This window comes from Chelmon rostratus, chromosome 21 (assembly GCF_017976325.1).
Source record: "Chelmon rostratus isolate fCheRos1 chromosome 21, fCheRos1.pri, whole genome shotgun sequence".
Lineage (NCBI taxonomy): Eukaryota > Metazoa > Chordata > Actinopteri > Chaetodontiformes > Chaetodontidae > Chelmon > Chelmon rostratus.
In genome coordinates, this window is record NC_055678.1 from 10,267,995 (window position 1) to 10,290,378 (window position 22,384).

The 22,384-nt window shown below is 43.2% G+C and overlaps 3 protein-coding genes across 5 annotated transcripts in view; all 3 read left to right on the forward strand.

Annotated features, from left to right (window-relative positions):
- The window catches only part of LOC121624802 (dynamin binding protein), a 46,079-nt gene extending 38,245 nt beyond the window's left edge, over positions 1-7,834 (forward strand). For 2 of the 3 annotated variants that reach the window (XM_041962707.1, XM_041962709.1), the window contains 12 exons: positions 297-396; positions 838-985; positions 2,282-2,299; positions 3,358-3,557; positions 3,644-3,774; positions 3,884-3,988; positions 4,135-4,263; positions 4,371-4,706; positions 4,818-5,006; positions 5,097-5,295; positions 5,413-6,080; positions 6,713-7,834. In XM_041962707.1, coding sequence (XP_041818641.1) covers positions 297-396; positions 838-985; positions 2,282-2,299; positions 3,358-3,557; positions 3,644-3,774; positions 3,884-3,988; positions 4,135-4,263; positions 4,371-4,706; positions 4,818-5,006; positions 5,097-5,295; positions 5,413-6,080; positions 6,713-6,898 — 2,409 coding nt within the window. In that variant the 3' untranslated portion in view covers positions 6,899-7,834. The remainder of the gene's footprint in view (positions 1-296; positions 397-837; positions 986-2,281; positions 2,300-3,357; positions 3,558-3,643; positions 3,775-3,883; positions 3,989-4,134; positions 4,264-4,370; positions 4,707-4,817; positions 5,007-5,096; positions 5,296-5,412; positions 6,081-6,712) is intronic. The other variant, XM_041962708.1, reaches the window with a different exon arrangement.
- Positions 7,835-8,756: 922 nt separating this feature from the next.
- Positions 8,757-13,509, forward strand: LOC121625064 (hyaluronan-binding protein 2-like). Its single transcript, XM_041963102.1, has 13 exons — positions 8,757-8,822; positions 8,926-8,953; positions 9,042-9,140; positions 9,362-9,472; positions 9,826-9,942; positions 10,080-10,196; positions 10,293-10,464; positions 10,709-10,800; positions 11,461-11,719; positions 11,822-11,964; positions 12,100-12,237; positions 13,114-13,259; positions 13,351-13,509. Exons 1-13 carry the CDS (start codon positions 8,757-8,759, stop codon positions 13,507-13,509), a joined length of 1,647 nt encoding a protein of 548 aa, XP_041819036.1.
- A 1,682-nt stretch (positions 13,510-15,191) lies between these two features.
- Positions 15,192-22,293, forward strand: LOC121625282 (hyaluronan-binding protein 2-like). Its single transcript, XM_041963372.1, has 13 exons — positions 15,192-15,257; positions 15,353-15,368; positions 16,156-16,245; positions 16,362-16,472; positions 16,677-16,796; positions 17,107-17,223; positions 17,359-17,527; positions 18,586-18,677; positions 18,792-19,032; positions 19,120-19,262; positions 21,050-21,187; positions 21,848-21,990; positions 22,138-22,293. Exons 1-13 carry the CDS (start codon positions 15,192-15,194, stop codon positions 22,291-22,293), a joined length of 1,602 nt encoding a protein of 533 aa, XP_041819306.1.
- The last annotated feature ends 91 nt before the right edge of the window (positions 22,294-22,384 follow it).

Below are 22,384 nucleotides of genomic sequence, written 5' to 3' on the forward strand. Positions count from 1 at the left end.
TATTTAATAAGATTTTTAGTGATCTTAGTGGGGTTTTTTTTACTGACAAATTCCAATGTAACTTGAGTGGAGGATGCACCTGCAAACATTATCAAAACTTGGATAAGTTGTTTACATGGTGGCACAGTATCTTGGTTTCTATCTCCAGCTAGCATAACCAGGTTTCTCAAACTGGAGTCAGGACTTTTTTTTAGGTTTCAGAATCAGGGATGTTGTGTTTTACATACACAAAACATAACCAGGATTCTCCAAACCATTTTGACCATTTTAACCCTTTCCATCTGCCTTTCCTACAGGTGAAGAATGTGGACTTCGATGGGCTCTTTGGCAACATCAGCTCTGTAATTGACCTGTCACAACGCCTGTTTGATACCCTGCAGGACTCAGACTCTATTGGTAATAAGCCAGTTTTAAAACATGCACATCTTGTTAAGTGTTTGTTTAACCACTGTCCCATCAGATGCCGTTGTTCTACGTGCTGTGCTTTGTACTTTCAGCCATAAACTGTCACCTTATCAGATTTTATTGGCTGAGTAAGACTTTGAAAGCATTTTGAAAATAGCCACTGTTCAAAGAAGTGAACTGATGGATGATAATGTGAAGTTTGATTTTATTGATGTTTTAAGTGTAAAGTTGGAAAAAAATCATCACAGAGATGTTTTCTAAGTCGTTGGCTACTTGGTAATGCACCCAGACAGCTCCGATTTCTGTCCAAGCCAACGTCTTGGTGTATTTTGGTGTGATTTCACATTAGTAAAAAATTTGCTTCTTTTTCCTTTCCTGCTTCCCATTTTGAATGAATGCAAGACCTTATGTTTCTGTGCCCTGTGCTCGCAGGAAAAGTTTTTCTGGACTTCAAAGCTGAGCTGGAGGAGGTGTACAAGATCTACTGCCAGAACCACGACGATGCCATCTCTCTGCTGGAGAGCTACGAGAAAGACGACAACATCCAACGCCACGTGCTGGAGTGTCTGGAGAGACTGAGGTTAGTCGCTGAGAGGAGGAAAATGTGTGATGTTAGTTCCAGATTTCAGCTTTGCGCTGTGTGTTCGAGTTTAAAACAATCGTTTGCACGCAAGAGACCACAAATGTGCATGTTTGTGTTTGTAAAAGCATGAAAACGTGACAGTGAGAGTGTTCACTAATGCAGATGTACTGTTTAAATAAAACATTAAAACAACATATAGCCAGAAGTGGTATCACCCCTGCAGTTTCAGGGTGTAGTTCACTTTTACACCACTGTCGTACAGAGGTGGTTTACCTGCCTCAACTCTCTGTGATTTGCAGTTTTCTGATGGATGGACTTTACTTGTTGCTAAAATAACCAATAACTAGCTGACTGTTCCCCTCTCAGACCCTGAAAACCTCCTTCCCCCAATCCGGAGCTCCTGTGCTAGCGGTGTAAACAACAACACCCCGATGCTCCGACCTCGCAGTCCAGGCAGAGTCCGCTAGCTGCTCGGCTAGCTGAATGAACTTGCTAATGGCAGCTACAGTTAGCAGCAGCTGGCGGTTACTTACCAACAAGTAAAGCTCTCTATCCATCAGGAAACTCTGTAAATCTCTGAGTTTACGCATCACTTTTCTGTCTGACTCATGTATTTCCCATCATGTTCATGCTCCATCTCATAGCGTTTGTATGAAGCTCAGTAATGTGGAGCAGTCCAAGAATGCACCCTACCTGGTTTCACCTGTCTGGTTTCACCATCGGTGACTCAGACACTTGAGTTGACGCTGCTGTAAAACGTAGCGATCCCTCCGTGTTTGAAGATAAACAGGTTGTGTCAGACCGGAAGTTATAAAGAAAAGGGCGCTGGTTCCAAGAAGACAGTGTGCACACGGCCAATCCCTTGTTGACATGAGTTGCTTTCCTTTTGAAGCACAGTTTCTCTAGTCATTTTTTAAGTTTACTGTAAAGATGCCAACCTTGTCAGGAAATCAATACACTTTTCTAAAGAGTGTGTGCGTCAACCTATTCAGCTTTTGAAAGGTCACATGTTTTGCCACCTTTTAGAAACTGCCAAGTTTTACTGCCACACTGGGCCTCTGTCCAGCTTTAAGAGAGAATTGACAAAACAAAACCATAACAACGGTGGCTGCAGTTAGCAGCTTCAGTGTTTGATTGACCTTGCAAAGTTAAAGGGAGTTTCTGTGGATTTAATCCATGCAAAGGCAAATACTTCCAAAGGCTCAAGAAAGAATGAAACATTCACAGAAGAAATCAGGTCAAAGGTTTATAAATCCTGTTTTTTCTATCTCTTTCCAACCTTCCGCTCAACAGGGCCATATATCGCGAGTGGTAAGTCTCCCTAACAAGTGTCGCCATGATTTCCAGCATGAGAATCATCTTGACTGCATGCCTTTTGCTCACTAACCCCTGGAAATTACCTCTTTGTGCTGTGTGTGTGTGTGTGTGTGTGTGTGTGTTTACCCCGTGTGATAGCAAGTGTGGAAGACTTTAAAACGGTGCTGCCAATTCATTTTCCTTCCCTGGACTGAGATGAACGCATTCATATTTTGCCGCTGGTGTTTGCACATGCATGTCAATGATGTATACTACTGTTGTGAAGCGAAAAAATCCAACATGTCTATGATCCCTCTTCTTCTCCCCCTCCTCCTCTGTGGATAAACAAAGTCATTGTCGATCCTGGGAAATGCATCTAATGCCATCTTCTGGACAAAAGCAGCAAATGCAAACATCAGTTCCAAGATCTTTTTCTCAATATTATGACATTTTTGTCTGTTTTGGAGCTAAGAATCCACCTCTAACACCATAAACATGTCAAATGACATGTGTTGGGCTCCATGGACTGCTTAAAAATGTAGTCATTGGCATGTTTTACTGTTCAGGAGTAGAAGTGAGTTTCAGTTAATGGCAAATAAGATCAAACATCCAATTTGGTGTCCTTATTTTGTCAGTGAGAAATAATCTCAAAATAATGGGAAAAGATGGAAGTGATTGGCTTCCATGCAGACATTAATTCACTAATCACTATAAAAAATAAAAAGAATTATACAATTGAATTAATTGCAGTTTCTAAATCAATTTGTCCTCTAGATTGCATTAAAACTAAGCAAATCAATGTTTCTGCTTTGCTGTGCCTTCCCTGTTCTTTTATGTCTCCCAAATCCTATATTGGTCATCATCACATCATATGTATGTGTGATGATGGTTACATATCATTGGATCATGCAGTCCACATGATACAGAGACATGTGTTTCATGAATATGGGAAGAAACATCTCTTGTCAGCATAACTGAATAGCTGTGACTGTGATAGTGGCTGGAATGCTCTCACACTTCACATTTTCTCATTTTTCCCTTTGACCAAACCCTGTCTGCTGTCACTCTTTCAGGGGGAAAACAAATTACATCAACCTTGGCTCTTTCTTAATCAAGCCGGTGCAGCGGGTGATGCGTTACCCTCTGCTGCTGATGGAGCTGCTGGGGGCCACGCCGGAGAGCCACCACGACCGGCCACAGCTGACTCAGGCACTGCTGGCCGTCAAAGAGATCAACGTAAACATCAACGAGTACAAGCGCAGGAAGGACCTTGGTAAATATCAAAGCCTGATTTATTTTAGTCTTCTGTGGCTTCTATCCAGTGCACAGTCTGAGCTGATCTCCCCCTGCTGTCCACAGTTGTGAAGTACAGGAAAGGCGACGAGGACACGTTCATCGACAAGATCTCCAAGCTGAGCATGCACTCCATTATCAAAAAATCCAACCGAGTCAGCAGCCACCTCAAACACCTCACAGGGATTTCACCTCAGGTACATCTCTGCTCCACAGCTACATTCTCAGGCTAAGCGGAGGGAAGACTGCCACGAGTGTTGTGAATGAAAGCTTGTTTGTTCTTATCTCGCTCTGTCTTGTTCCCAGATTAAAGATGAAGCGTTTGATGAGGCTGAGAAGAAGTTCAGGCTGCAGGAGAGACTCATCAAGTCTTTCATCAGGGACATTTCCTTGTACCTGCAGCACATAAGGGTAGGAGCATTTCACCAAAATTGCACAGATTTAAGATGTAAAAAACATTGCATTTAACATAATCATTGCATTTAGCACATACTCCACTCTGTGTATTTATTAATATTTAGTCATGTAATATTAATATATTATAATAATCTCTGTAGGAATCAGCATCTGTGAAGGTCTTGGCAGCCATCAGTTTCTGTGACATCTACACAGAGCGCAGTGTCCTCGACCCTGAGCGCTTCCAGAGAGCTCATCGCTGCATCAGTGACAAACAGTTCACGCAATTTGTAAGTCCTCCTCCTCTCCGTAGCCTCAATTAGTTGCTGTAAAAGTTCAATGGGAATGACCTCTGATCACATCATCTGTCAACCCCCTTCCCTCCTGCCCTGAGCAGAAGGAGCGCACAGAGGCCTTAGTCATCAACCCGCTCACCCAGCTCCTCCTCATGTTCGCCGGGCCGCACAAGCTCATCCAAAAGCGCTTCGACAAGCTGCTGGACTACGACAACTGCAAGGAGCGCGCCGACCGCCTCAAGGACCGTCGTGTCCAGGATGAGCTGCAGGCGGCGCGCAACAACTACGAGGCGCTCAACGCCCAGCTGCTGGACGAGCTCCCCAAGTTCCACGTTGCGGCGGAGGAGCTGTTTACTGGCTGCGTGAGGGCTTTCTCTCAAGCTCAGAAGGACTTCATGAAGACAACGCTGGGAGAGCTGAAGCCGCTCCTACAGGTTGTGAGTATGCCTTCGGTTATGAGGCTCTTGAAGGAAGCTAGACATTCCCAAAGCAGCAGCACTTGCTGCTGTGTGCTCTGTTATTAACTCAGACTTTTTCTTTGCCTCCAGTTTTCGAACAAAGTTGGCACAGAGGGCAACCTGATTGCACAGTTCCAAGAAGAGTACGGCCGGGTTCTCCAGCTTCTGCAGGGCTTTAGCTTCTGTCCCGAGAACTTGCCTCCAGCCACCTCCGTCAAAAAGCCCTTCGAGAAGAAGACTCTGGAGAAGCAGACCTCAAAAAAGCAAATACAGACACCTGTGAGTTGAGCTCTCATCCCATTTGTGCCATAGCGTTTTTTAATAAGTAATACTAGAGCAGTTTAAGCTTTAACCTTGTTGTCTTTTCAGCCCAACGGCATCGTGCAGACAGATGAGCACCGTGCAGCACTTATGGCACGCTACGGTCCTGAAAAGCTGTTCCAGGCAGAGAGGAACTTCAATGCAGCCCAGGATCTGGATGTCTCTATACAAGAGGGAGACCTTGTGGGTGTAATCAAGCAGCAGGACCCCATGGGAAGCAACAACCGCTGGCTAATTGATAATGGAGGTAGGTCATTTGCACTCAAACCTATCAGCTACGTATTTTGATGTCTGAACCTCCTCTGAAAAATGATGCAGCTGTAAAATTGATTTCCATGTCTTCTCTTACTTTCCATATTTGCAGTCACCAAGGGTTTCGTGTACACCTCCTTCCTCAAGCCCTACAACCCCCGCAGGAGCCAATCAGACGTGTCCATCGAGAGCCAATCGTCCAATGAGTCGGGCTACGGCGGCTCCTCCCCTGTTTTCTCCCGCCAAAACAGCAACAGCACACTGACCTTTAACCAGGAAACGGCCACCGTCAGCTTTTCCACATCGCAGCCCCCGAGTTATTCATCTCCGCACCCTTCGCTGGACTCTGCCTCGTCCCGTAGGAGTCACCACAGAGACGCACCCAATCCTGACACCGCCAGCCAGACCAACTCCATAAACTCCTCGCCCCGAAATCCCTCAAACCGCAAGGAATTCTCTGACCAAACACACCGAAGTTCTCCCAGTCACAGAGACTCAGAGCCATCGTACCGGCACTCGGGCAATCACAGAGACCCGTATGACACGAGTTACGCAGGCACGAGCAGCCAGAAGGAGATGTCAGACCTCTCCGAGACAGAGTCTTATTCTTCACACAGAAGTAATCGTGTACAGCGGTATGGACACACAGACAAAACCTACAGTTCGCACCAGTGGAGAAATGGAGATAACAGTGGCCAGAAGAGGTCGGCTTACGCCAGAGACGAGTACATCGAGCCAGAGCCAGAACAAGAGCACGAGAGCGAATTAGATGGTCATCAGGTGAGACTGTCTGCCACAGCGCTACCCTTGATGTAACCACCAGATGGTGCCAAAGAGAAGAACGATGAAATACACAAATTAACTAAAAAAGAAATTAAAGCTGCATTAGTCAATATTTTTCTGTTACAAATGGATTAAATGACTGGGCTTAATATGGAAAGGGTTGCTTCTAGAGATGAGCCCATAAACGATTGTCCCTGTTTTAGCTTCTTTCAGCTCATCGTTTTGGTTTTATGGCCAGCAACTTCTCTGTTTTGGTTCACTGTCAATAACCAGTAGGCAACTGTTGTCAGTGAAAAAGTTTGAATAAAATCTCTGCAGACTACCTGCCCAGCAACACACGGCAGGAAAACTTAGCGACTAGCTGGTGAGCATCGTGGAGCATTCAGCAGCTAAAGAGGCAGATCTTTCCCTCAGGGGGTAAAAGCAGAGCAAAAAGGAGAGTGTATGTTGGATATAAATATAAATTTGCTAGGTGTCCAGAAACGTGAGTCCAAATGAATGCTAATGTTGTAAATAGGCAACTGTTTGCTAACATGTTAGCATTAACAACCTTTTGATTTAATATCAATATTACTTTTCGTATTGAAAAAACACTAACAAACGATGACATTGTTTTTATTTCTTTAAAGATTTACTACGCTCTCTACTCCTTCGATGCCCGTTGCGCCAATGAACTGAGCATCTCAGCCAATCAGCGGCTGCGGATACTGGAGTTCCAGGACATGAACGGCAACAGTGACTGGTGGCTAGGGGAGGCAGGAGGCCGGCGAGGCTACGTGCCTTCCAACTACATCCGCAAATCAGAATACACATGAAGAATGCTTCGTCGCGTGGATGATACCTGAGACGGCCTCGAGAAGGCTCACTTTGCGAGCAGACAGAACAAAAAGACAAAGAAGCATCTGGACAGGCTGTGACTGATTTTTGATCTGTTGTCATGGAGTTTGATAGTGAGGAGGACTGACTATTGCTGCTGACTCTGCTCCTAAAAGTTAGCATTATATGCCTATATTTATAGACTTTTTATATCATTTTCACTTACTGGAAACTGCACCCTACTCCCTCGTGTTTCCAGTGGAAAACCTGTGAATTGCACCAGTTGGTTTTTTTTGTTGTTTTTTTTTTGCCATATTCTCTGGGCCTGAAGAGAGATCCATGTTTAAGAAGAGAGCAGTCTTAAAGATTAGCGCATTGGGAGATTGCAATGGAAATGTGAGAATTTTGAGTTCAGACTGGTTCTTCTAAACAGACAGACCTACCTAAACACTGTGTTAATGACTTTTTTCTGCATGAGGTTTACTACACCACTAGAACGATGCATGAATATTAGATGCATTTACACCATACTGTTCAGCTATCGAGGATTTGAGGCACTTATGATGATTATCCACTGGTTGCTAGTTTTGTGTGTCTGTGGAGCCATCAACAAGAATTTGGAGTGTTTTATGAAATTAATATGGACATTTTTAATTAATATCAAGGACATTTTAATGGTATATTATATATGGTTTACAAGCACTCCCCTTGTCAGAAACCTGAATCGGTTTTTTAACTGCAAACAGGTGATGACTCATTTTACCTTTCAGAGGAGGTTCATGAACAGGGAGAGAGAGCAAGTGGTCTGATCTTAACTCTGATTTCTCCACATTACTCCGCATGTACATTATATACAGTGCTGTATATTGAGAATATGCTATCGCTCCCACTGCAAAGTGATCACTGTTTGAATAAAAAACAGCTCAGCTGACAAATCACAACCGCGTCTGGAAGATTTTCTTTTTGCTTGTTTTCCATCTGTCATTAAAGATCAGTTTAAGTGCACAAACACACATATTTATGCACAGTGCCGAATGCTATTGCATTACATACCATACAACAGCAATGCAAATTTTGACCCCAAAAAAGCTCATTTTTCTGCATTGTTTTGTTAGCATTAATTAAAAAGAGTGTCTGCCCTGAAGATGGGGAAACACTACTTAAATCTCTCTAAGAAGGTAAACTGTAAACAAATGGGACTGTTATATACAAAAAACACCAGTATGATCCTTTATTTAAAGTAGCACTTTCAAATGTTCATGGTCATGCAGAAATATGATACAGCATAATAGGAATTCGCAAGAATACACACTATGTAGTGCCATACTGACTATTTTAAAATTAGGTATTTTAAAATTTTGCAAAACATTAAGAAATTCTTAAAAATTGTTAATTGTAAAGCAGATTTCTTGAATATGTTTTAAGTGCTTGCTTTAGCAATATAACTCCCCTCTTGCATACTGCGAAACTTCAGATCAGCTGACAAAAAAATTCCAATGATCAGAATCATTTTAGGGTGAACTTTCCACCATCCATTTTTAATGTTTTTTTTTTAATGTTACATGAGTGCTGGTCTAACATCAGCCTTCTGGTATCTGTTTGTATTCTTTCAATTTTACTTATTTATTTATTTGACTTGCTCACTGCTTTTACTTTTGATGACATCAACAGAGATAAAGGTCACAGGTCAAAAAAGACAAAGTATTGGATCACATGTAGCGCCTGTCAAATCAATGCAGGGTCCAAATGATTAACAGGTAGGTGGAGTGTTTGGGGGGTCTCCATGTTATTTAGGACTGAGCATAAAGCAAACCATAGACTTATACTGGTCCCATCATGGCCGGGGTCCACAGCAACATGGTCTACTTAATAGCTTTACTCTCACAACTGTGTGCACTCACGGTGCTTGGACAGGACGTGTTTGTAAGTATGCATCTAGAATAGGATGAATTCAGCTTGTCAGAAACATGGAATTTATTAATATTTTGAGTCCACCTGACAATTGATATATTTGATTTTGTTACAGGTGATCACAGAAACAGATGACACTGGTGGTAAAAACACTCTGTTTTCAAGCAACTAAAAGTCAATTTTATCATTCTTTCACAGCTGGAATGCTTAAACACCTCTCTTTCCTCACAGATTATGAGTATTATTACGATTATCCCACTGAAATATCCCCTGCAGAGGATTTTGATTTGACTCTAGACGACTGGTTGTATGAACTCCTGGACATCACAGGTAAATTACTTCCAGCATCCTTTCCCCCTCAGATGCTAAAAATGAGGGTTTGATTGCCAGTTATACTGGATGCATGCAGTAGTTTAACATACATATGTGCTCCGTATTATCAAGGCATCCATACAATCAATCGCACTCTGCTCCTGACTGTGGTGACTGGTCAGGCTGCATGTAAGGTCTTTATCTCAGCAGGCATTTGACGTGATTCTGTTTTCATTTAGATCAGTGTGATCCAAACCCATGTTTGAATGGGGGAATCTGTGATCACGCCGCTGATGGGGGCTTCAGGTGTTTGTGCCCTGAACCTTACTCAGGAAAGAAGTGCCAGACAGGTATGACTGTCCTCCAGTGCTCATCAAGCTACAGGAAGTGCTAAAAAACACATTAAAAGCATTATGATATCTGGAGCATAATAATAGTAATATCACAGACTTTCCTTACTGTTCTTCTCCCTGCAGGTTTTTATTTTTTAGCCTTTATAACTACTAATTTATAACTACTGTTTGTAGGAAATATTATGACTTTGGCGCCCCCTGGTGCTAATAACAAAAATTAAAAAGTAAGCAAGATGAATTATATGCATAGCTCAGACAAACAAAACTGGATTTGAATGTAGTGTCTTAGTGAATTAGATAATAAATAATAAATTAATACTAAATTAATTACCGTATTGTGTGTTTTTCAGTGAAGGATGTTTGCAAGAACGTGAAATGTGGCTATGGGAGCTGTGTTGTCACATCATCTGCGCCTTTCTACGAGTGCAAGTGCAAGCCTCCCTACAGACCCCCCAACTGCAAGAAAGGTCTGTTTTCATGGGACTTTGTCCATTGTATTTTGGTCAGGCTTGATTTGTTTTCTAATTGTATTACACTCAAAGAGTTTGTGAGCATTGAGTCGTTTCCACCGGTCATCAGTGAGTGATTTTGGCCTGCGGCACAGCTTCTCCCTGCAGGCCCAACCCCTGTCAGAATGGGGGCTCTTGCATGAAGGGTCCCCAGCGCTCCTCCTTCCTGTGCTCTTGCCCTGATGGACACAGTGGAAAGTTCTGTGAAGTTGGTAAATACGTCTCTCTTGCTGTCCTAAATAGAAGACCACTCTCATCCTCTAGGCACCCACATATTAGCTGACTGAAGGGAACTTTTTTTTTTCTAGGCCCAAACGACTGTTACCTAGAGGACGGAGAGTCTTACCGCGGCATGGTGAGTGTGACAGTTGAAGGGGAAGAGTGTCTTGACTGGAATTCCTACTTCATCCTGCAGAGAGGGGGCGATCCCTTCAAAGAGTACGCAGGCTTCGATGGAATTGGGCCACACAATTACTGCAGGTGAGGGGTCATCTTGAGTAAATATTGCTTATGTTTACTGTTGGCGTAACTGTTTGAGTTCATATGTGGATACTGTAGGTGTACATGTACTCAAACAAACGCTTTACAGAATAAGTACAAGGTTTTTTGGGGCGTTACCAGGTTTTAAGATCACTTTTCTTCTTGTATCTTCTAACTTTATATAAAATGTGTATAAAAGCCTTGGTGTTGAGCTTTTTGACACTTTTGTAAAAATTCATTCAAGGAACCCTGATGGAGACGATCAGCCCTGGTGCTTCATTAACAAAAATGACAAATTGAAGTGGAACTACTGTAAAGTTAGGAAATGCTCTGGAGGTAAAACTCACACACACACACACACACACACACACACACACACACACACACACAGGCAGAGTCGTGCTTCCGTCACTTCAGAGAAATTACATGGACTTACATTCTTTTCCTGGAGACTTACCCTGACCCCAACATTAACCCAAGTCTTCACCCTAAGATTTAATGATTTACATTGTGGGTACTTGAGTCCCCATAAGGAGGGCGAGTCCCCTCACTGTGACAGCATAAACAGATTTCTGTCGTGCCAAAGCTGCAGTTCCTCAAATGGCCACTTGGCGCTGCCTGTAAAAGCGATTAAGTCCCCATAGACCTCCATATTAAAATGCCCAACTTTGCAGCAGAAATTAACATGTTTACAGCCTGGTATGGAAAACACTTTCGGTTTCTATGGCTTATTTCCCCGTCCATGACAACTCTATGGGGGCATATATATTTATATAGCAAATTAAAATTGTATTAAGGTTTAAAGTTATGCTTAATTATGGGGCATGACCACTTTGAATGACAGCTAGCTGCTAGGCCTCAGCAACCAGGCTTCATTCAGCCCACGTCAGCTCCACCAACACTCTCCCTCTGGTCCATGGTCCACACATACACACAGAAAGCAATCCTGGCCTTCACAGCTTTCATCTGGCCATTTTAATTTTCCGTCTCTCTCAGCTCCACCCACCCAAACCATCCATGAAACAGATCCGACTCCAGCCAAGCCGGACGTCACTGCTGCCCAGTTCTCCCAGTGCGGGAGGCCAGAGCCCGGCCGCTCGGCCAGGATCTTCGGTGGGAAGAAGTCTCTCCCTGGGGCACATCCATGGCAGGTTTCCCTGCAGACCAGATTCAAAGGCTCCACTGGGCCCTTCAGCCACATCTGTGGAGGCATCCTGCTCGAGTCCTGCTGGGTGCTCACTGCTGCACACTGCATGTAAATAGTATATGTGGTTTGGTGTGGATTTGTACACGAACACACTCACCTGTCCTTTATTTCACTATGTCGGTGTGTGTGTTTTTTTTGTGTGTTTTTCAGAAAAAGCGGAGTGGAAATGCAGGTGGTGCTGGGAGGCGTGGACATAGAGAAGGATGAAGCGTACGACCAGGTCATTCCGGTGGAGAAAGCCATTGTGCATCAGGATTATAAGGCGACCCCGTTTGCTCTTCATAATGATGTTGGTGAGCAGTCATTCACTTTATTATTCAGTCAGATGTAATTAGAGTGGAAACCTGTTTGTCGATTCTGTGCTTCGTTAAATGGCTGCTTAACTGTTACCAGTGAACCGTTCTTTGCTTTGTGCCTCTCCTGTGCAGCCATGCTTCAGCTCAAAGTCGTGGACAGGCCGTACTGTGCCAAAGAAACCCGCTTCGTGAAGACAGCCTGCCTGCCAAACCAGCCCTTCGACAGCGGGAGCGAGTGTGTGATCTCAGGGTGGGGCGTGACCGAAACACGTGAGCATCATTTCAGCCTCCACTGTCAGCCAACCGTCCTTCAATTCAAGTAGATCTGAGTTGAAATGAAGCTGCTGAATTGTGCAGAATAAACTTAAAGGAGATAAACAGGGAACAGCACAGTTATGAGATTAAACCAATAAAATGGAAAATGTTTTGACAGCTCATGGATATTCATCCAGTTCAGCTAGGCCTATAGCACGCATTTACATCGGAAAACAGGGTAACGTATCTCTACTTGGTCATTTCGACTGCTCCACAGAGTCCTTTGCATTTTTAAGTAATACTGCGTCAGATTTAGTTTTTAATTCTAAAGTGATTCATATAATTTTGTCTGATGGCAGCACGAACAATCATTTTCTTAATCCTGTGCATTTGTTATGATGTTCACTTAATTGTCTTCTTCAAGCCAGTGTAGACTTCTGAAGGCAAACATGGCTGCTGGGCCTGAAGGATTCGTTGTGTTCATATGACAAAATTACCCACAAGTCAAGTTCATACCCACACACCACTTTATGAATATAAATGGTAGCAAAAAAATGATAAGTTGTTACCTTCAGTCAGCTTCCTTACCTTTAGACTTGACTAAACATACAATTGTTTGCATTTGAACATGCACAGGGTAAAAATTATTTACATTTAAATGATAGCTACCATGAAACTTCCCCAGTTGATTACTTACATTAAGACATTATTTTTTTTGCATTAATAGTTTTCTGAAATGTTGTGCTAAAATATTCAAATTGTGCATTTTCTAATTAAGTGTGCTCCAATTTGCATAAAATTCCAGATGTGTGTGTTTTGGACGTTTTCTGTGCATGAAAAGCAATGTTTTCAGCTGTAGTGTCTCCCTCTCACTGACTCTTCCTGTCTCAGAGAAGTACGGTACCAACCAGCTGCTGGATGCTCGCGTCCTCCTGATCTCCCAGGAGAAATGTAAAGCCCCCCACGTTTACGGAGACTCGCTGGACGACAGCATGTTCTGTGCAGGCAACCTGAGAGGAGGCGTGGACTCCTGCCAGGTCTGTGACACGTGTGATTCTTCTCCACTAACAGTACGCATGAGGATAAAAACAGAGAGCCCTGATAAGAACCTCCTCTTTGCCCCTGCAGGGTGACTCTGGAGGCCCTCTGGTGTGCGAGCGTAACGGGACCCATTATGTTGTTGGGGTGGTGAGCTGGGGCGACGGCTGCGGCAAGAAGTACAAGCCTGGTGTCTACGCCAACGTCGGCAGATTCATTGACTGGATCGCTCACCATTTGCTCTCATGAGGATGCATGCGGCCATAGTGCGCTCTGTGTGTCCTGTTGTGTCAATAACACACTTTCTTTTTGTAAAAATGAGGTAGGATCAGAAAAAAATTGTGAACGCTCTCACTCCATCCCCAGATTGACGCATTACCTCACATGTATTAGTGTTTTAATACCTTACTGAGCTGATGCACGTATGCTTGCAGCAACTGTTTCCTGTAAGATACCCATAAAGATTTCTGAGTGAGTCCTTTAAATCAACACATTCATCAATAATTTCTTCATTTTTGTGAATCTCATGAGCTCATATTAAAAGCCATAGTTACTCACTGATCATTATAATCAACGGCTTTGGTAGATTTAATGGAGTGTGCAATGCAATGTGAGGCATCGTCTAAGACCAAAACATGCATGTATGTGCATTTTTTAAAAGTCATTTAAGGTCTTATTGCGCAACGTTCGCCAACTTGTATTTTATTGGGCATAGTCCAAGTCAGGTAATTCAGAGAAAAAAAAGGTGGGAGAAAAGCAAACAACAAAAAGACCAAAGACCGCAGGAAAAACAAAAAAATCAATATACATTTAAAAAAAAAGGCAGAAAAGCAGAACCTCAGCACACCCACGGTCTCATATTCTGCTAATTAATCACAGACTCTCTCTAGGATGTTGCACCCTTAATGCATGTCAGAAAATGATGCTAAATTGCCGTTACTGAGCCAGGCTGTCATATGATTAAAAAAAACACAGCCTCTGTTTCACCCAGAACCTGCTGAGCCCATCCAGATACGGAAAATAGCCCCTAAAACCGCTCAAACAGCCGCGGTGGGCCGAGAGATTTATCCCCTAAAAGACACGTATACAGGGATTCTGGCAGAGTTAAGACAAGGGACAATCCAAGAAGACATCACATTTCTGACACCTGTTTAAATAACAGATATTATCTTTAACCCCAACTGTTTAATGGGTGTAGAATGATATCTATGCAGAATATTAAAGTGGATAAACTCCCCGCTTCCCTGCCAACAGTTGCCATCATAATCTCAGGCTTTCACGTGTTCTAGTTTAAGTATTTGACTTTAAAGCTTTGACCCATGTAATGCAGACGCCATGCTGCTCCCGAGCTGTAATTATATCTAGAAATCCCCTTATGACTTTGCTTAAATACTTACTAGTTCCTTTAAAATGAATGATGTCTGTCTTTCACTGATATAACCCTTTTTGCAGCCACTTCACCTTCTATCGACAGATTCAAAGGTCTCTCCACATGGAGAAGTAGCTCTGCTTGCATTGCCATATTACAGACACGTTGTGTGCCCATGCCCACTGGAAGAGTTGCAAAATTACAAAGGTCCAAATGTTGCTGTTTTGCAAATGACATTCCAGTCGTAGTTTAGTTCTTCTTGGTCTGGTATCTTAAAACTCAATTGCAAATGACCCAGCACATTGCAAAGTTTGCTGACAAAGAGTAAAGAGTAAAGTTGAATTTGACCAGTTATATAAAAGCAAATAAGACGAGGTAAATAAATGAAACCGTTGTAAGTCAGCAAATGTCCTAAAACACACAAACTCCTACGGAATCGATGCGGCTGGCTAAAGATTGACAAGTATGAGGGATGAGTGGGATATCAAGGAGGTCTGGGGGATTAAAGCCGATCAGCGGATCCTCGGTCCTCTACATCGTGCTGAGACTCACACACGGCACCATGCTGGCTGCAGCGGCCCTGCTCATAAGCCTGAGTGTACTAAGTGTACACGGACAAGACCCGGTTGTAAGTCTCTCAGCATCTTTATTAGTAAATCAGCCAGGATGGTCGTTTGACTTGCAATTTTTGATCTGCTCTCCTCTGTGATTTTGTCATTTCAGCTGGACGACATGTATTGTAAGAATCTTTTCTGCAGTTGATCTGGTGATCGTGTTTCCACTGCTGACTTCCTCCAAATCTTGGGATGTGTTTGTCTGTTGGCTCTTTGGTTTCATGCTTTTAAGACGTTGTATTGTGTCATATTTGTTGTTTTTAACGTAAGGAAAGTGGTTTAATCATCAGGTGAGACAGAATGGGGGATGGTTGATATGCAACATGTGCTTTTAATTTTTAATAGCTTAATTTTTGTGTTATTACAATATCTGCATTACCTTCAACACCTCTATCCTTTCATCCTTTACTTTACTGACACTTGGTTTAACTACTATAATCACTAGGAGGGACTGGAAATCTAAACTTCCTTCTTTACAGAGACAGATGAAATAACGTCCTCTAGCACACCTGAAAAAATCTTGTATAGCGTTTAAAAAATATGCCCTTATCACTGTGGTAATACCTATTAACATTCATTAAGACCTTGATTGAATTTTAATTTCTTTATTTTTCAATTGTGAACTAGAGCTGTGGGTGGAGGTTGGTAGCGGGTACTTTGTGATGTGTTCTTGTTTATAGGAAAAAACCTGTTTTCTAGCAACAATAAAAGCATCGTTCCGCCACATTTGTGCACTGAAGTCAAGATTTTGTCTTATTTTGTCTTTCTAATCTTTTTCCCTCTGAAAATAATAAGGCTTGCTCTGATTCAGTTGTTAATTTTCACAATAGTTGACTCATTTGGATGAATTCCTGCACAGAACGACTTTTGTTGCAGAATTCCAGTGTCTAAACAGCTCTCTGTTCTTGGCAGACGTAGATTATACATACGACGTTGCCACCGATTACCCTGACACTGTTGTTGATCCGAACGACTGGTTGTTTGAGCTCCTGGATGAAACCAGTAAGTGGCCCTGCATGGAAAGCCGTTTGAGCATTTATTCCATATCCTCAGCTCTGTGTGACTGTACGTTGTGCCCCCGTCTTAACTCTCGACACGCTTTGTCCCTCCGTTTCCAGATGTTTGCGATCCAAACCCCTGCTACAATGGTGGCTCGTGCCAAAGTACACCTGATACAGAATTCACATGCTCGTGTCCTGAGCCTTACGTGGGCAATAGGTGTCAAAGAGGTGGGGATTCCCGACAAGTTTGTTTCATGAACTGAAATTTCTGATTCATTTCTATGTTTCATTTGAATTCTCAGTCACTCCTAGTTGCTTGTTTCTGGGTGTATTTTGATTGATCATTAAAAGCCATGAAAACTTCTTGCAATACATTAGTGTTAATTCACATGGTTCAACTTTTCCTTTTGATAACTTGTTTTGAATATTCAGTGAAAAATCTTTGCGAGAACATCCGATGTGGCCGTGGTGACTGTGTCATCAACCTGCAGAAACCTCCATATTTTGAGTGCAAGTGCAGACCCCCCTTCCATGGCCCTAACTGCAACACCTGTGAGTAGAAGATTCTTTATTATTCTTTGACAAATTAAGCAGGAGATCACATTCAGTACTAGACAAGTGGTAGACTCTTATCTGCACAGTAACAAAGTAGTTAAATCTTTAGAATAAGAAGGAAATAACTAATATAACCATGTCTTCGAACAGTATTTTTAGCCTAAAATGAGCCTATTATTCCCCTTTTATTCAAGAGCCCCAAAAAGAAAAGAAGACTAAAAAACTGGGGTGGCCAATACTCTTGGAATCCCTTGCTACACCCCTGCTATTGTGCACCATTAAATTATTTATGTCTTGTCTCCATCAGTGCCACCATCACCCTGTGAACCCAATCCTTGCCAGAATGGAGGCTCTTGTTCCAAAGGAAACAGCCGCCTCCGCTGTGCTTGTCCTGATGGATTTACTGGAAGGTTCTGTGAAATTGGTAAAGACTTTATTAAGGATTTGGTGTAGCGTATTAAGCTATTGCAGGAAGCCCAAAATGTTCACTCTTCTGCATTATTTTTGAGATTCTGAGGTCACTCTAAATTGACTCCTTGCACAACCTTGTCGCTTGTAGCTCCAGGTGACTGTTATTCTGGAAATGGAAAGACATACAGGGGTGCTGTCAGTGAGACAGAAAATGGGACACCGTGTCTGGACTGGAACTCAAATTTCATTTTGCTCAATGGAGATGATCCTTTCATCGAATACTCAGACTTTGATGGACTGGACAATAACCACTGCAGGTAAAATTAAATGATATTTTCATTATGTTTTCAGTATCTTTTAAATTTCACACCATTATGTGGAGTGTTTATCCAATTACAACATATTAGAAATTAATCTGTTCATGTAAGTTTGCAGAAAATTAAGACAATCTGAGATACTGAGCACAAAACACAGGGAGGGGTCAGGGTACCGGGCACTGTGTACTGAGCACAATAGACAGAAGACAGACTGATGGACTAGGCACATGAAGGTCTTTGTCATTCCCACACTGGTAGGCAGATGATTCAACGACTGGTAGATTGTCCAGGGTTCTTATACCGTGTGGCCATGTGGTCTTGATTGCTGATTGAGCACACCTGTGCTCAATCAGAGGAGAGGCTTGCCCGACCTGTTGGCCACACCCTGGAGTGATGTCACTCACTAGACAGACAGGGGAGAGACAGACAAGAGACAAAAGGAAGAGAAAACACAGGAGCACAAAGGGGTGAAAAGGAGAGGAGACTGCAGATCTCCAAACCACATCTCCATTTCAGCAACAAAAAAAATCAACAACAAGATCCTGTCACCAACTAGGATATGTGGGCAGTGCAGCCTCTTTGAAGGTGCAATGTGTAAGGTATTGCCAAAACTATCAACAGAATGTGAAGCAACAGTTCTGTGTTTATGCCTAAGACGAGCATGCATTGCTTTGCAGAGATATCTGGTGAAGTTAGCATGCTAACCAGCTATCCCACCACTTAACCGTAATACCACTTTGTATCTCAGGAGGCAATTGTCCGATCGTGCAGCCCCCGTAGTGTCAGCTGGGAGACGCATGTGAGCAGCGAGTTTGCTGCATTTCACAAGCTCTCTTACCTCGCTACTTAAGATGATGCACTACAAGCTACAAGCTGCACCATTATTATTAAATGGTGTATCTGTCCCCCCTGCCCCCCAGACTGGATACAGTACAAATTAAATGTCTGCGCATTATTGTGCAGCTATTTTTTATCTGCTAGCTTAATATGCTGCTCAGGTACTTTCTTTCTTTTTCTTCCTGTAATCTAGTAGTTTTATTATTTATTCTACATTTTAGGAATCCAGACGGAGATGAAAGGCCTTGGTGCTATGTTAAAAAAGAACGCAAACTCAAGTGGGAATTCTGCAATATCAAGAAGTGCCCTGATGGTGACGCCTCTCTCTCTCTCTCTCTTACACACACACACACACACACACACACACACACAGAGTACATATGTACCATTGCCTGCATTGTGCTCACTCTTTTCTGATGTTCTTCAGCCGAAGGCAGTCCCCAACCACCAGTAGTCACACCAGCACCAGGCACTGAGCAGTTCTCCCAGTGTGGGATACCCCAGTTTCACGAGACCAAGGTTTGGGGGGGTGGCAAGTCCCGCCCCGGCGCCTACCCCTGGCAGGCGTCCCTGCAGGCCAGAAGCAAAATTTTTGGCGGGAGCTTCCGCCACATTTGTGGTGGGACCCTCATCTCTTCCTGCTGGGTCCTCACTGCTGCCCACTGCATGTAGGTCTTATATTGTGTTTGTATGGCTTTTCCAGTTTGTTAATTTTTCTATAACATGTTGATGTTTTAATTTTGACCTTTTTTCAGTGATGCTTTTAAAGAATACCAAGTGGTTTTGGGAGGTGTTGACATAGACAGAGCGGAGACAACAGACCAGACCATCCCAGTGATAGAAACCATTGTTCATGAGAACTACAGGACCTCTCCTGTTGCTGTTTACAACGACGTTGGTTTGTTCCTTTCATGAAATATACTGCCAGTTTTAACCTAGATAGACCATATATAAGAAAGTTAGTAATATACAGATTTGGCAGTCACTCATTACTTTTACAGTATTCGTTTTGATTATTTCACTGTATATCAAATATACACTGCTCACAAAAATTAAAGGAGCACCTTAAAGAAACACATAAGATACATCAGATCAAAATATGAAGTTGGATATCTATACCAATAATGACAGGGCACTGTTTTAGGAACAAAAGGATGCCAAGTCTTTTAATGGAAATAAAAGTTTTCAGCTTACAGAGGGCGCAATTGTGTAGACACCGTAAAATCAGAGTGAAATGAAGATGTTAAGGGCTAGTCCATTTTTTCCAAAACTTAATTTTTGCCACTCAAAATGCTTTTCAGTATCTTGTGTGGCCCCCACGAGCTTGTATGCATGCTTGACAACGTCGCGGCATGCACCTAATGAGACGACGGATGGCGTCTTGTGGCATTTCCTCCCAGATCTGTGTGAGGGCATCCCTGAGCTGTTGTACAGTCTGAGGAGCAACCTGGCGGCGCCTAATGGACCGAAACATAATGTCCCAGAGATGTTCTATTGGGTTTAAGTCAGGGGATCGTGAAGGCCATTCAATTGTTTCAATTCCTTCATCCTCCAGGTACTGCCTGCATACTCTTGCCACGTGAGGCCGGGCATTGTCGTGCATTAGGAGGAAACCAGGACCTACTGCACCAGCGTAGGGTCTGACAATGGGTTCAAGGATTTCATCTCGATACCTTATGGCAGTCAGAGCACCATTTCCTAGGCAGTAGAGGTCTGTGCGTCCCTCCATGGATATGCCTCCCCAGACCATCACTGACCCACCACCAAACCTGTCATGTTGAACGACGTTGCAGTCAGCATAGCGTTCTCCTTGTCTTCTCCAGACTCTTTCACGTCTATCACAGGTGCTCAGGGTGAACCTGCTCTCGTCTGTGAAAAGTACAGGGCGCCAGTGGCGGACTTGCCAATTCTGGTGTTCTTGAGCAAATGCCAGTCGAGCTCCACGGTGCTGGGCAGTGAGCACAGGGCCCACTACAGGACGTCGGGCCCTCAGGCCACCTTCATGAAGTCTGCTCCTGATTGTTTGGGTAGAGACATTCACACCAGTGGTCCTCTGGAGGTCATTCTGTAGGGCAGTGCTCAGCCTGTTCCGCCTTGCACAAAGGAGCAGGTATCGGTCCTGCTGAGGGGTTGAGGACCTTCTACGGCCCTGTCCAGCTCTCCGAGAATAACCACCAGTCTCCTGAAATCTCCTCCATGTTCTGGAGATTGTGCTGGGAGACACATTAAACCTTCTTGCTGCAGCACGGGTGGATGTGCCATCCTGGAGAAGTTGGACAACCTGTGCAACTTCTGTAGGGTTAAGGAATCGCCTCATACTGCCAGTAGGGATATTTACGCAAGCCAAAATCAGCACGAGTGGAAAACCAGCTGAAAAAGATGAAGAGGGAGAAACTTGAAATGACCTCCACATGTAAAACCAGTCCTGTTTTGAGGGTTTTCTAATTGTTGCCACTGAAGTGCACCTGTTGTTTATTCCATGAACACCAATACAGCTGAAATTGATTAACGAGGCCCTCAGCTGCTTAACCAACCAGAAAATTATCAGACAGGTTTAATTCAATTCATGCCAGGGCCAATGAAAAAGGTGTTCCTTTAATTTTTGTGAGCAGTGTAGTTTTCACACTTTCAGACCTCGATTCGATCATTTTTTGATGACACTGCATGTGCTGATTTCCTGTGTAGCTCTGCTAAAGCTCAAAGTTACGGACAGCCCTTACTGTGCCGAGGAAACCCGCTATGTGAAGACAGCGTGTCTACCAGACCAGGACTTCCCTGCTGGAACGCAGTGTGTGATCTCCGGATGGGGAGCCACTGAAAACAGTAATTAACCATCTATCAAAAACTCTTCTCTGTCACATTAACAGATTTTGATATTTTGATGAATTAGTAATGCAGTATTGCATTTCCACAACGTTGGAGGACTTGCAAGAGACAGGATAGTCAAAAGAGGATTTCTTGACTTTTAGTCTCTAGTTGGGGATAAGCTCCAAAAAACACAAAATGTTAATTTCCCATAATGCAAGTGGATGACATCTTTCTTTAGACCCTCCCTGCCTGGTAAACACCCACAGCTTTCAAACGCCAGCTTATAATGCAGATTTTCTCTTATAGATCTCACCTTCAAGCTGAAATAAGGAGGGTTTTATTTCTCCTGGTAGAGCCACAGAGGACATTATACAGCTGTTTTACAAGTTAACCTAACCTCATTGATAAAATGGACGGAGTGGCCCTTTCAGCTTCTTCACAGCATTTTCACAAGTGTTTTATATTATATTGTTTTACTGCTTTCAATTGCTCTAATTTAAATTGCTTCTTAGCCAACACACCTTTGTCACTTTTCATTATTAATTTCCTGATTTAAACCTCTGCTTTTCCCACTGTGACACATCAAGATGCTGCCAATGAAAAACACTAATTTATTTCCAAGTGTCAGTTTGTTTCTTACCCTCACTCAAATTCGCTTTGACCTCCACTTTTCAGAGACTTACAGCAGGCAGCTGTTGAATGCTCATGTTTTGCTGATCTCTGAGGCCCGATGCCAAGCTCCTGACGTCTATGCAGGTGTGCTGGACAGCAGCATGTTGTGTGCAGGGATTTTGAAGGGAGGTGTTGACTCCTGTCAGGTGCGTACGAATGCAAGGTGCAATTCAAACCATCCGAATGTTAAGATTACCTTTTTTGGCATCAGTCATGTGTAAGAGATGTAAATCCTTTCCTCAGTGGCCTTTGACAGAAAGTATTATATCGACTTGCTCTTTTTAACTCCACAGGGCGACTCAGGTGGACCCTTGGTGTGTGAGAAAAATGGAAAAGGCTATGTCACCGGCGTGGTGAGCTGGGGCGACGGCTGTGGTAAAAAGAACAAGCCTGGTATCTACGCCAACGTCCACAAGTTTGTCGACTGGATCAAAAGCAAGATGGCCTGAACGTTAGTCGGCTGATATACGGTAGTTCAGTATTCACTGTGGGGTTAAAAATAATTTGTATTTTGGGGAAAAAAAGCAGGCTACAGCTTAG